Source organism: Ornithodoros turicata, chromosome 5, assembly GCF_037126465.1.
Source record: "Ornithodoros turicata isolate Travis chromosome 5, ASM3712646v1, whole genome shotgun sequence".
Taxonomy (NCBI): domain Eukaryota; kingdom Metazoa; phylum Arthropoda; class Arachnida; order Ixodida; family Argasidae; genus Ornithodoros; species Ornithodoros turicata.
In genome coordinates, this window is record NC_088205.1 from 55,383,527 (window position 1) to 55,398,608 (window position 15,082).

The 15,082-nt window shown below is 44.0% G+C and overlaps 1 protein-coding gene across 3 annotated transcripts in view; it reads left to right on the forward strand.

The window, feature by feature from the left end:
- LOC135394478 (fat-like cadherin-related tumor suppressor homolog) overlaps positions 1-15,082 on the forward strand; it is a 637,639-nt gene that overhangs the window by 601,233 nt on the left and 21,324 nt on the right. For all 3 annotated transcript variants that reach the window (XM_064625231.1, XM_064625233.1, XM_064625232.1), the window contains 11 exons: positions 3,623-3,834; positions 4,861-5,275; positions 8,110-8,415; positions 9,259-9,467; positions 10,870-11,017; positions 11,121-12,205; positions 12,346-12,499; positions 12,639-12,878; positions 13,212-13,598; positions 13,664-13,878; positions 13,957-14,094. In XM_064625231.1, coding sequence (XP_064481301.1) covers positions 3,623-3,834; positions 4,861-5,275; positions 8,110-8,415; positions 9,259-9,467; positions 10,870-11,017; positions 11,121-12,205; positions 12,346-12,499; positions 12,639-12,878; positions 13,212-13,598; positions 13,664-13,878; positions 13,957-14,094 — 3,509 coding nt within the window. The remainder of the gene's footprint in view (positions 1-3,622; positions 3,835-4,860; positions 5,276-8,109; positions 8,416-9,258; positions 9,468-10,869; positions 11,018-11,120; positions 12,206-12,345; positions 12,500-12,638; positions 12,879-13,211; positions 13,599-13,663; positions 13,879-13,956; positions 14,095-15,082) is intronic.

The window sequence follows — 15,082 nt, forward strand, 5'->3', positions numbered from 1 at the left end:
GACTTTCAAGAGCCTTGGCCTCTGTGGGTATTAAAGTGAGAACGTGGCGCGTTTATCCGCGCATAGCTGACAGTGATTAGATGCGTGCATTGCAAGGCGTGCCACATCGAAGGGGCTTGCGATACTTGGTTCTGGGGCGCGTTTTGATGACGGAAGGCACAAGGTTCGACTCAAAGTTGCACGTGCTCGACGGATTTTACACTGGTGCCAAAACTCGCTGCGAAGTACCGTGACTTTCAAAATGCGGGTTGGCAGATAGTTGCCTGGCGCCACCCAAACACGCGTCGACGAATTACTCGTGCACGAGGCACGTTCTAGTGGACAATGTAGTTCCGATAGTGAGAATGATGATTACGGCACTGGATGACGAGCAATGGACGAAGTCGTCGATCTCAAAAGGTGCGGAGCCCTACGTGGTATCGGTGGTTATATTGTCCTCTGAAAAGCTTTCGACACAAAGCTGTGTGAAGCGCAAGTTAAAATGATCTTGCGCTCTGAACAAACTGCATGTTCGGCGGCGTTCTACTTGTACCGTTCTACTTCGTTGACGTCGTGACGGGCGATTTCGCGAAAGCTCGTATATATAACGATAACTTTGATGTAACGATCGGATTTCGCGTTCCCGTCAATATCGTTACAAACGGGCTCGACGTATCTCATGCGCTTTTGGACTATGTAATGCAATTTTGAATAGCATTTACCATGCCTTTCATGTTAACCTTTAAAATATTTTAGTCTTTTTATTTTTTATTTTTATTTTCTGCTGCACTTTGTAGATGCTGCATCTGTAACCGAGATGTCTCAGTCATTTTAACTGATGCGTATACGAAGAGGGGAGTCAAGTCCTGTAGATCACATAAACAAAATACAGAAGCCGACACTGAAGATTTTTGTTAAAGTTTAATTTGTACAAGCTTTCGCGTGGAGGTCCACGCTTCCTCAGGGTGGACCTCCACGCGAAAGCTTGTACAAATTAAACTTAAACAAAAATCTTCAGTGTCGGCTTCTGTATTTTGTTCATTTTAACTGGGGAAATTGAAGATAAACATAAAATTATCATCCTCTTCACAGTGGCTTGTGGAATAGCAACATTTAGTTTATGCTAGCAAATGGGAGTACAGGTGGAGCCGTGACATCACACTCCAGGTAGAATCCATGTGAGCGTTTGGCTGGGCTGTCATGGCATGGTCTCAAATTTGCACAACGTACGCTTAGGGTCTTGACAGAAGGGACTTATTTTGAACAAATACTACTCCTAATTGTTCAAAATTGGTTATGCATGCTCGATAACTTGTCTCGTCCGTCTCTGCGGCGCCATCAGTACCACTGGAGAAGAGCAGTTGCATTTTGTTGTGCTGGCACATAAAAATGTGTGCGCCACTTTTGGCAAGCGCACGACATTGCATCACATACATAAAACTGAAGACGCACTCAGTAAGGAAAGTGTGCCTTTGGTAATCTCATAAAGTATACAGTTCAATGGTTTTCCAAGTAGTGTTGGCTGTTAGTTCTGCAAATTTATCACCTTGGTGCAGTTTTTAAAAAGACCCCAAAAGCATTGGAAAACTCAGCTGTCTATTATATTTAGTTCCACTCTTTCTACAATTTGGGAATTTCGTTTTGCAAAATTTCAATGTGCGTACCATGGACTAACGAAAGTGTAGCTGGTTGTGAAAGTCAAATATTGCATAGTAGTTATACATAGTTCCTTGACAGTTTAAATTAAGCATGCTGTACGATGACACTGTACCAACAGCTGTAATATGTACATATCAATACAATTTTGGAGGAGGCCCCCTGTAATTATTTTTGAATGAATATAGGGCAGCTGGTGAGACATTGCATTGTGCACCATCGGTGATCCTGTTCTTGCTGCTTTCACCATTATCATAATCATTTGTGTGTGTCCAGACAAATATTGAATCATCTAAGATTATCAAAGAAATTAACTGTATGAGTCATCCTGTTGTTACTGTTAATGGAACAGGAACAAACTGTGAACAAATGATGAACAAAATTGTGAAAAAAAAAAGGGTAATGTTTGTTCAGCTCAGGAGACTGCACCTCATCACAACTGCAAAAAAAATCAATTAAAATGTTCTCTATATGACCGCACTCTACAAAAAGTGTAGAATACAAAAGACATGCATATTATAAGTGTGATCTCTCAGGCCCGCTCATTCAAAGTATACTTCATCTGTCAGTAAAGTCTGGGTGGCTACCAACCTGGAAAACCGGGAATTGTCAGGGTAGTTGCTAAGAAGCAGCTGAAGTCAGGGAAAATCGCAAACAAGTACCATGACGACATGTTGCATATCGCAGGTGTCGATCAGTGCTATTGAGTGGCCACGCTACAGGAACGTTGCCACGAGTAACAGTTCGCCAATATGACAAGCTCAGAGCCAGAAAAGTATGGCAGCCTCACTAATAAGTGACGTCTAACACGAAAAGACAAGAATTCACTTGAAAGAGTCAGTGAAAACCTGGAAAAGTCAGGCATTTTGAAGGCTAGATTGATAGACACCCTGAAAGTTCACTCCATTTGAAATAAAGTTTGACATTTCTCTGCAAATGCTTAAAGCATATATAGGGTGCTGCGTGGAATCCTCATATTGTGTGTTTGCCATTGAGATTTATTCATTTTCATGCTGTGACTATTAACAGCCTACTGCAGACACCTTATCATAGCTCCATCACGTTTCATGATGCATGTAGAGTTAGCATGGCACATATTCAACAATAGTTTTGCTGTTTTTCTCCTAGGAGTAACGGGCATTTAAGTTAAGTAAATGCATCTCCTCATTCTTGCATTGTCTGCCTCCCTTGTTTATGTTGAAGATGTTTCGCTAATGTCCTATTCTTCAGTGGCTAATAAACACCAGGGGCCCTATTCTCGTCAAAGTAATTGACCTCGATTACTTTGAGTCTCGCCTGTTATTGGTCGTTACGCGAAGAAGGCGTGAAGAACAGAGGTGTATGCCACGCGGCCTCAACCAATAGTCGAGCCCTTGATCCTGCAATCTTCGCGCTTTATCGGAGTGCCCATATCACAGCGAGGCTGCCCTTCCGCGTGTTCTCGCCGGAAGCGGAAGATTGTAGGTTGTATCGTGAAAGAGAAATGTGTGCCGACGTGCGATATGTGCGCGTTGAGTGCATAGCCACTTCTCCCAACGTGGCGTGACTGCCAACAATGTGACGAAATGCGCAATGTTTCGCCATCCATGCACATGAAGGTTATTCCACAGTAAACGGAATATCACCAAATCACATTAATTGTAATACACGTTTACACCTATGCGCCATGCTTTTCCCTCCTTTTCCCCCTGTCGTTTATTTCCGTATAGCACATAGCGCCCCCATATCGTAGGAAAGTGTGACCTTCCTACTGTTCATGCGCTAGAGACACCGGTGGATGACGGTAGAGTTTAACGACGGCTAGTGATACCGGCTAGGGATAAATAAGGGGATAAATGGGCGGAGCGTGTTCTGGTAGCTCTGCCCAACAGTTTGTGACGTAATGTAATCGAGCTCGATTACTTTTGACGAGAATAGCCCCCCAGAGCATTTCGTTCATCACCGTTCTCTTGGTTAGTCCAATAATGCATCCCACATCTCCATATAGGTGTGCTTTATGTGGTCGAGCACCTCGACTATGAGACAACCCAAAAATACCAGCTGACGTTGCGAGCCACCGACTCCGTAAATGGAGCCTTTGCTGATGTCCTTGTGAGCATATCCGTAGAAGACGTCAACGACTTCCCTCCCATGTTTACGCAGCCTTCCTACAACACAAGCGTTTCTGAGGCAGCACCATTTGCCACCTCCATTCTTAAGGTATTTCACCGAACCTTCGACTCTGGTGGGGTCTACACTGCACCGTGATTGTAAAGAGTGCGAGAAGGTGTAGAGCATGAACAGGATGGGAATGTGAGGAAACACAAGACGGACACAGACAGAAATCAAGTAGCCACTGGTTTATTCAAAAAGATCAACACTACGCTGGAACGCCCCTCTGGCCTCTCGACACAAAGGCAACCTCTAGTGGGGACAGGTTCGCTGATCTCTGGTTGTTGGACATGAGCTCAATGAAAGTAGGTGTTTTGGTACTTTATGGCACAAGAGCATCTAAGGCCAAACTCAATGAGAGTAGCCTCCACAATTTCCTCCTCAAGGCAAGAGGGTCGCTTACACATAACAGCAACATTCTTGACTATTGGGAGACAAGTGAGCGAGCGTAAGGGCGGTTTTAGAGTGAGTGACGTGCCGTCCAAGAAGGAACAGATTCTGGGCCTCTACCGACATAAATCCACAATCTGTTCTCTCTTGCACGATGTCTCATTAACTCTAAAAGAGTACTTGTGCTCCCGACCAAACTGTTGAATAGTTTAACACTGTCCATGTCTGTCTCATGTTTCGTCACGTTCTATCATGTTTTGTTCCATGATTCTAAATGGATGTACCTATCCCCTTAAAAATTTAAAACTAAACCCTCCTAAGATTTGTTCTGCCATCTGGGATGTGTCCCTGTAGTCCAACGCAGTACACTTCACCTTTTATTGTACTAATATCTTAAAATAGTGTCCCAGACAAATTTCCAATAAAATGGCACATAAAAGCTTGTCAACCCTGTGTAGGATATTTTCTGAAGAAAACATCAAGCAAAATCTATGATACAGCTTACACCATATTTAGGTGTAGTTTTTCTAAACATGGTTGTTTGATCTTTTGTGTTTTACATAATTTCAAATGTCGCCGAAACCTTTTAGGCCATATGTGTATTTTCATCCAACATCACAGAGTTCAGTTCTTTTTTCTTCTTTAAGCTTGAACGTGAATGGAGCTGGCAATTTCCCTCCTTAGGTCTATGCGACAGACCGGGACACTGGCCCGAATGCCCAGATCCAGTACAGCCTTCAAGGCAAAGCTCAAGCAACCTTTCACATCGACCCGTCTGAAGGAACACTGTTCATCAAAGCTTCCTTAGACCATGAGACCCAGCCAATGTACCACCTCGTTGTCATGGCAACAGACAACGGGTCCCCTGCTGCTTTAAGTTCAACTGCCCACGTGTGGGTCACTGTGATGGACATGAACGACAACCCTCCTGCGTTTCAACATCCTACCTACCATTGTGCAATCGGTGAACTTGCGTCCAGAGGACAGTTTGTGACCAGAGTTGCAGCTTCAGATCCTGACAGTTCAGACAAGGACAAGCTTGTTTACTCTATAGTAGGTGGGAATGAAGTGCAAGCATTTACAATCAACCGCAAGACAGGTAAGCATGTTCTGCTTCAATTGTTCATAAGTGTATTTCAGTGTCTCTTATGGTATGCAGCAGTTTTGAAACATTGGCTTGATGTTTTCAATGAAATTCCTCAAATCTGTACTTCTCTATTAAGAGAACAATGGAATAACAACAACTTTATTTAAAGATGATGAATGGGCAGTTTCATCGTCAGGGGCGATACTCTACCCCATTGCTGGTGGTGATGTGGGGAATGAAATAATGTGGAAACACAGAGAAGCACTTTCATATTCCAGCAAGAATGGCCATTCTGCTACTTCATTATGTGTACTCTACCTTGCTGCCAACATGAACCTTTGAACTGTCTGTGGCTCATGGAGGTGCTAGAGCTGTTGATGTGCTGGATTGCGGAAACAGGAATTTTGGAAAACAGGATAATTGGGAGTTGGGAAATCTACTCCCAATTATTATGCCAAACGACTAGCCAGATTAGGGTTGAATGTCATTTTCTTGAGCAGATGGGCCATTATTGTTGCATGCTTTAGAATTGACATTTTATCAAACCAAGAAAGAAACAGAAAGTTCAAGGGTTTGTTTTAGTGATAAATCATTTAAAAAAAAAGCTTGAATTGAATTGAAAAGGTAAAACAACAAATCAGAATTTATGCTTAAGAATTGTGAACATGTAAACTAAATGTCATACAAAAATTGATTATGCAACACAACTAACTGCACCCAGGTATCCCTGAATCTTTACAGGGGGTAAAGTTAATAGGAAGTGGACAGTATATACCCAGCAAACCAGATACATCCAGGAAATATCCGTAAGATATCTCGCCCGGGACGTTGGGATATCCAGTGGAGTTTGCCACAGATCCGTTTTACATCCATGCGATATCCCAGCGACTAGCATTTCTGCCATGTTTGTAGATCCACTGAAAGTCCCTGCGACGTCTGTCACGGATATTTGGATATATACGGGAGATTACGAATATCGAACATATTTTGCTTTTAACAATTTTGTGCATCAGATATTTAGTGTTTGTAGAATGTGTAGAGACCACTGCTGCAACTGTGCACCAGCAAATATTTATTTGCTGTGTATATGCTGTGTATATTTATTTATTGTGTGTTTTAACCCATTTGATACTATTGGGAACAAAACATTACCTTAGCCTAACAGGATTCACCACAGTACAGCAACACCGTGGGACACGCCAGCATAAGTGCCGAACCCTGCCTGCCTCACTTGGACCACTTGGGAAAACCCGCAGTAACCTCTATTTGCGAGCTGGATGGAACATATACTGAAATACAAATCGTTACACACACGTTCGTTAGGGGTAGCGTGGCGTACACCATTTGTAACGGTGACGAGGATGTATCTTCGCAATTCCTGTGTTTCTGCATCAACCCACAGTATACCCAACAACATTTCTGACATCCCTTCCTATCGACTACTGTGTTTTTAATTCAGGTTACCATCTCTATAAGGACAAACAAATATTTCCTGGATCTCCCATAGACATCCCTAGGATCTGCAGGCTGCTTGTCAGGGGACATTCAAACATCCAGAGCGCGATATCCTTCCAACATACCAGGGACATCTGTTGTTTACTGGAGTAAGCCCAAAACGCAATGAAATTGTGCGATATCCCATAAATATCCTATGGATGTCGAGATATTCAGGACGTTCGCGACCTTGTAGGGATGTCCCAGGGATATTAATGGTTTGCTGGGTAGTGTCTAGATTCTTACACATGGCCCAGCATACAGGGTGTCCCAGAAAACGTGTCATTGAATTATAATAAAAAAACTACACCACCTAGAGTCATGCGGTCAATGGCATTTGTTCTTACTGGGTTTTTGCCACCTCCTCATGTGAATGTCGTGTAACGTAAGTTTAATTATGTAAATTTTTGCAAGCTTAAGTCGGAAATTTGCCTAGTAAAGGTCACTTTTTTACCCCACCAATGTGAAGAGCGTGTCAAATTTAGTCAAATTAATGATAATTGACAGGGATATTCAGGAGCTATCCCATCGGAAAAAATAGCCGAACATCATGTTTTACGGAGGTCGCACAGAATAGTGCACAATGACTTTTTCAGCGCAATCTTTGTCAGTCCGATGAAAGGAGGTTGGAAACCCAGCCCTCCCCGACATCGCAGAAAGAGATAAAACAGAGACGGCTTATCACGTCCGGCTTTCGCTGGGATAATGCTTTCCCTCTCCCAATTTTAGGAACTGTTACTTTTTCTACCATCACTCTGTGGGCTGGCTTCGGAACCTCCTTTCGTCGCACTGAGAGCGATTGCACTCAAAAAGTCATCGCGCGCTATGGTCCGGTGCTCCGAAAAGCATGATGTTCGGCTATTTTTTTCGATGGGATAGCTCATGAACATCACTGTGAATTATCATGAATTTCAGTGAATTCGGCACGCTCTTCATATTGGTGGGGTAAAAAAGTGACTTTTACTTGGCAAATTTCCGAGTTCAGTTCGCAAATATTTACATAATTAAACTTGGAGTACATGACATTCACATTAGGAGGTGACAAAAACCTAATAAGAACAAATGCTGTTGACCGCATGATTCTAGGTGGCGTAGTTTTTTTATTATAATTCAATGACACGTTTTCTGGGACACCCTGTATACTTCATCTTGGAAGTAGTCTTATTTCGTGCTGGCACCCTCGTATTGTGTGTTTTCATAAGTGTATGGAGAAGAAAAAAGCGCCATCTAAAGGCTCGATTACTGTCCATATTTCTATTTTTGAAGATAGAATGCTTGTGCGAAACCGTGTATGTGCAAAGATAAACTTGATGACTGCCAGCACAGCTCAAATATAACCCCTTTACTTATAGGTATAATCACGCTGTCGAATCTCCACCAGTTCCCACAGCAGGCAGCATATGTACTGAATGTCTCCACAACGGATGGTGTATACTTGAGCCATGCCAAAGTGATAGTCACGGTGCTTCCATCAAATGAACATCCACCAGTCTTTACTCACACCATCTATGAAGCAGCTCTTCCTGAAAATGAATCTCCAGGCCACTTAGTGATAACAGTTGTGGCCACTGACATGGATCGCAGTAATTTTGGCCGTGTCACCTATTCAATCACGAGTGACGATTGTGCTAGGGACTTTCGCATTGATCCTACAACAGGTGAGTAATCCCATTAGTTACTTAACTACGATACATTTTATTAAAAATTAAGTTAATGATGAATAAAACACTCAGCAACTGAAACAACCATTAACAGCCACCTGGCACTAAGACCACTGCCAACACCACCTAGATAGAGAAAGCCTGCTTACTCGTCGACGTGACGTAACAACTAAGAGTCAGCCAATCAGGATCGTGTTTTCAACGGCGGTAGCCAATCACAAACGTGCTTTCAGTGGTCGTAGCCATGGAGACGAAGCACCGTCGTCTGCGAGTAGTGATTGAATGTTGCCACGTACTATATGGGAAATCTTTAAGAGAAAGCGCCAAACGGTCCCATACCTTTCTCAAGAGTGATTTTCTGGAAAGCGTGTTGCACGTTTTCTTCACAGATTCAGGTCTACAGGTTCCAAGTTAGCAGCAATCATTTGCGAGTTCTTGAATGCGCAGAACAGCGAATCGCAGTAGCCGACGAATTCTGACTTTATATGTCCACGTAGCGAAGGAGGGAGAGGAGGCAACAAGCAGGCCTTCTGTATCAAGGTGGCGTTGACACTAACAGGCAGGATCATTATCAGGAATAGAGCAGGGTTGTCATACCAAGAGCCAACATTAAGCCAACGTTAAGCCTACAGAATATGCATATATGTAATGACTTTACAATGGTACAGTAGTGACATCACATTCTTTTGTGAAATACTGGTTAGTGGTTGTTTTATGTGTGTTATATCTGTTATGCATTTCCTGGCACTGTGAATAGCTAGTGAGGGCGTACTAATCTATTTTGTGTTACGTATGACTTTCTTACGATGGAACTGCTATATTCTTATGCTGGTGCTGCAGGAGATGTCTTCACAACAAAGTCACTGGACAGAGAAGTGAGACACCTATACGAGATCCCTGTCTCTGCAAGAGATGGTGGTGGTCGCATCGCCTTCACTGTTGTACGTGTTGCTGTCACTGATGTCAATGACAATGAACCACAGTTCGCAGTGTCAGAGTACCGTGCAAACATCCCGGCAAACATCACCGTTGGAACTACTATCCTTAAGGTAACGTGCCAATTAGATAAGCAGTTTAATAGAATTAAAGAATGGCAGCCAAAAATGCAAGTAGCAACATTTGGGCAGGTTGGTACATACTCAGTAAAGTGCAGCAACAAATAACAAGGACAATAATCACACCGACAGGCTGCATAGCGACCTGTTTGTGTAATTTGTGATTTGCGATTGGTGATACGTATGATATCATAGGCCAAATCCCAGTACAGCTAGCTGAGATTTCTACTCAAGTGATATGTGCTCACCCATGAATATAACTAGGGTCTCACTTTTTCGTAAAATGCCTTTCCCGGATTCGGACTGGGGGTGGGGAATCGGGTGCTATTATATTCAGGTGTTTTTGGAATATCTTTTCTTCGTGTCGAGCAAGCGGTATGCAGTTAAGGTGCACCTATTGGTGGAACATGTGTACCTCATGGTTTGTAGTGACAAGGACCACATGTTCTAACATCATGTGTGGGAAGAAATCAGGTTTAACCCAAATTAGTCCTAAACTGATTAAGGAGGGGAAAATCGTGAGGAATCCGGTTGAACCCAAACAAGTCACACCCTAAATATAGACCACTTTGCTGTTTACAAACAAGAGGCGCCATCTGCGCATGCACAGGGTTGGTGTGGGCAAAACACACTGAATGCAGCATGCGAATACTTTCCCCAAGTGCGACATCGGCCGTGTTGCACTGCCACACCGTTCTCGACTGTCCCCTTCCACAATAGCCGAATAATTTAGAGCTCTGAATGAATCGGACAAGTGTCGCTACAAGACGAAGTTGTTCATGAACAGTATACAACATGACGATCCCTTTGTGCTGCACGTTGACAACTGGACAGCCCAGCCACAAAACATGCCGCCGATCACAATCGCATTGTAGTTTATAATATTTTTGCCATGCCAATTCTCTGCTGATACTCTACAGGCGTACAAGTCACTGGAAGCATACAATTACTTCACCTTAGACGAGCTGTTTGATCGGGGCGCTTCTGAAAACAGCGCTAACTTGCTACTGTGCACAGATTCATGTTGGCGTCATTTATTTGTACACAGGTATCGGGAGGGAATCTCACAAAGGAGATTTCAGGGAATCTTTCCGTTTAACTGCAGCGATCAAACGATTTCTTCATTCTGCATGATTTCGCCGCCCTTTCTCCATCGGATTGTCTGCCCAAAGGATACGCGGCTTTGCGGCATGCCCACTTTGCATGAAAACGATCACTCCAATTGATTGCTGTTTTGCCCACACCAAGCAGATGATCTGCTGACTGCAGTGCCACCGCTATAGAGTGTGACGTTAGGCGCGCAAACTGATCTATAAGTAGAATAACCAAGGAAGTGAGCATGAGTGTTTCATACCAGCCTGAGCTACATCACCCTCCTTCGTCTTTATGCATGTAGGTGCGTGCATTTGATAAAGACCAAGGACTGGGAGGATCACTTCAATACGGTATCCATGAAAGCAATGGCCTTACTAACATCACATCACTTTTCGATATCACACGTGACAGCGGAGAGATCTATGTCAAGGCTCTGCTCAGCGGAAAAGGTAGGATATACTATGAAGCCTATCAGTGAGCTTATTGGTGAAGATCATGATATATGTTCTTATGTTAATAATTGTAACTCTGTAATCTTTCTTTCTCATACAGAAAACAATGCGTACCAGTTCTTTGTAAAAGTCAGCGATCATGGCAAGCCAAAGGCGCTGGAAAATGTTGCACCAGTAACTGTGGTTGTGATGCACCCCAACGAGGTCGCCCCACAAATGAGACTCACCAACTTCGATTACTTTCTCCGTGAAAGCGACCCCATAGGCACTGTCGTCCTAACCCTAAATGCATCACAGACCCACCTCAGAAAGGGTCACGACTTCAAACACCATCTGACCTACAGCTTCGTTGCAGCCCCCAATGGCTCGGGCCACGAACTAGACTCGTCCCTCTTCAGCTTGGACGAACAAGGACGTATGATTCTTGCAGGTACACTCGACCGGGAAACAAAGTCAACTTACTACGTAACTGTTTGTGTGGAAACGGAACTGTCTCTCGTGTCTTTCGTTGACCTCACGGTACACGTCATGGATGACAATGACAATGCACCCAGCTTCGACACTGCAGGCTACACGACGTCTGTGGCAGAGAACATCGAAGAAGGTTGCACAGTCGCTAAAATTACAGCTCACGATCCGGATGCGGGGGAATCGCGCAAGATTACCTACGAGTTCTATGAAGGAAATGATCCAGCAGCAGACATTTTTCAAGTGGACTCGCACACAGGGTGGATTACTACACTAGTCCCGTTGGATCGCGAGGCGGTCCCATTCTATAACTTCACGGTGATGGCGAGGGATGATGGACTTCCACCGATGTACTCAACCACTTGGGTCTACGTTGAAGTGCTGGACGTGAATGACAACGCACCGGTTTTCCAGCGGCCACGTTATGACGCGGCGATCTATGAGGATGCCATGGCGGGAACGGTGATTGTGACGTTAGAGACGAAGGATGCAGATGTGGAGTCTGGGCCAGTCGACTTCTACATTGTCAGTGGTGATCCTGGAGAGCACTTTGGGATGAGAAAAACTGGAGAAGTTTATGTCAACAGGGCCCTTGACAGAGAATCCACAGCTTCCTATTTTTTAGAAGTTGTCGCAACGGATGGAGTGTTTGTGGCAAAAACGCAGGTCGCTATTGATGTTTTAGACTCAAATGACAATCCACCCATATGTCTTAAGGTACGTGTCCTTATCGGTAGCGCTAGTTATATGTTAGCTTGCGTATCGTGCTTTCTTAGCACAGGACAGTGTTGGTTAGCCCTTAGTTAGTTGGGCTCGGAACTTTTCTCGGCTGTGAAAGTGTTCCTTTTTTCTTTTAGTCCAAGTACACAGAGCTGGTCTCGGAAAGCATAGCAGTAAACACCTACATTCTCAGAATTGAAGCAACAGATGCAGATGAAAATAGGAATGCACAAATGCGTTACCACTTGTCTGGAAAGGGGTCAGATGACTTTGTTGTGAATGCAAGTACTGGTGAGGACATTTGAAATTCTCCATTGTTTACATTTTTTTAGGAACACAGGTTTTGTTGCAGAATTGACTTTCTTGTTTCCCACCCGCCACCAGAAATGCAGCTCAAGCGACAAAGCTGATCAGTTGCCAATTCATGCAGGTGTTCTGAAGACCAGTAAAGCCCTGGACCGCGAACAACAATCACGCTATTTGCTGACAGCCCATGTTCAAGACTGGAGCCAGTGGGAATGGGAGTGCACAAGCACTGTCGAGATCCTGCTAAGTGATGTCAACGACAATCCTCCTACCTTCACCGAAGAAGCCTATTCTGTCTCTGTCGCAGAGGATGTGGATGTTGGGACCCTGGTCACCAAAGTTCATGCTACTGATAAGGACCTGGGTAGGTCATCAACCAAGAATTCCAAAAGAAATAAAATTTCAAGGATGACACAATGTCTATATAAGCAACAAGCATGGGAAAGTTGGGGTCCTTCATGTATACAAATGTGAAATCCCAGGTGAAACACACCATTGTTCCACACTTGGCTTTATGGATAAAGCCTTTTTCTTTTTTGAGGAGTGATGCACCTTGACTTGGCACCACACAGGAGACACACCCTGCCTAGTCTCAAAGCCTTAGGTTGTTACCCTGATCACAAAGAAATGATGTTGCACGCCAGTTTTCTCGCTTCATTAGCTGAATTCTTAAGCAACAGTTTTCGCCCGCTTACAGGCATGAACCGAAGGGTAAGCTACTCATTTGTGGACTCTGCACGAGGCCACTTTGGGATTGACGAGTCCTCAGGAATTGTGCGACTCAACAAACCTCTGGACCGCGAGGAACGCGCACTGTACAACCTAACGGTCCAGGCACGGGACCACGGCACCCCTGAGCTCTCCTCCTTGGCTACGCTGATAGTCGCCATACAGGACGTGAACGACAACCCTCCGGAGTTCTCACGAAAAGTGTATCACGCCACCGTCTCTGAGGCGGCTAGCATTGGCTACGAAGTATTGAGGGTCCACGCCACGAGCCGTGACAGTGGAATGAATGCAGAGATTACTTACTTCCTTAGTGGTGGCAATGAGAGAGGGCATTTTACTATTGATGCCAAAACAGGTGAGCATATAGTGTGGGGCTTTGTTGTATAGCTTCGTCTCACTTCTTCTTGATGTTAATTACAGGGTCAATTGAAATTGCAAATCCTCTGGACTACGAAGTGGTGAAAGATTACTTCTTGACCGTGCTTGCTAGAGACGGGGGAGTCCCTGCACTGAGTAACCAAGCGACAGTGAACATATCTGTGACGGACTATAACGACAACCCGCCTGTCTTTGGACAGCAAGTCTACAATGCCATTGTGCGAGAAGATGCCATTATTGGAGATCGTATTATACAGGTATTATTGCAAATGTCATGCATGGAGAACAAATGGCGTTGGAATTCAACACGTTTTATTTTCTCTTCTTTCCCTCAGGTGATAGCACGCGACGCTGACAGTCCGGCTAATGCAATTGTATCATATGCTATTTTGCAAGGAGACCGACATAATCAGTTTCACATCGAAAAGGAAACTGGATATATTTCATTGGCTGCTCCACTGGATCGGGAGGCGGTTAGTATCTTGTTCTGTCCTGTAAGAGGGTCCTTTATGCAGCTCCATGAGCAAAGAAGTGTTTGAGTGGGATGGAGCAACAAATTTGTGAACTAAATTTTCCTCAAGTTCCCTGGGATTATAAAGTATTTTATTTATTTCTTGGTGAATGGTAGAAGGACTTAGGTAGTAGTAGAACTCTCCATTGACATGATCCATTTTTCTCTATTATTATTGCATCACCCCTGTCCCCCACTCCTTCCCGCTGTCCTCTCTCCATCTGTCCACATCTGTACGCCGCTCATAGCCACAGTTGCTTCGCGGCGCTAACACGCAATAAAAAAAAAAACATTGCATCATAACCAGTCAATCCATAACCAATATCCACTTCAGGAAAAGAGAACAGAGCAGGATCAGTTTCTCCACACACCAGAGAAAAGCGTTACGTACAAGTTAAGGCAGTGTTTAAAAAAGACATCTCTAACATGGGGTCACGTTGTTGATTTGGCGGACCAAATTGAAATTTTCGCAGCAGAGCAACAATGGAGCAGGACAGAGAGCTTAACTCTGCATTATGTATATCTAGGTTATGATGTTCTGGTTTAAATGCCTTCCCAGGATTCGGGGGGGGGGGGGGGATATTTTTAAATCTCCAATGCGGGGTGAAATCAGGTACTGTTCTTACGTTCATGTGTTGTCAGGATAAGTGTGTTTCTGTGCAGCAAGCGGCCTGCAGTTAAAAGTGTATACCATTGGACAAACACGTATTCCTCACAAATTGTAGTCACAAGCACCAAATGTTGTAACACCAAATGTGCTTCGCATAGTTTATTATTGCACTCAAATTGCTACCAATTGGTACTGAAATTGCTACAGATTGCCACTAAATAGGTGTATGTCCACAAGGATAATGTGAATAAATTAAGTACATCCCATTACTGTTAGCAAGTAGCATCACCTACATTTCATGAAAGTTTCCAAGAACGACAAGTAGGGGACCACCTTTTTG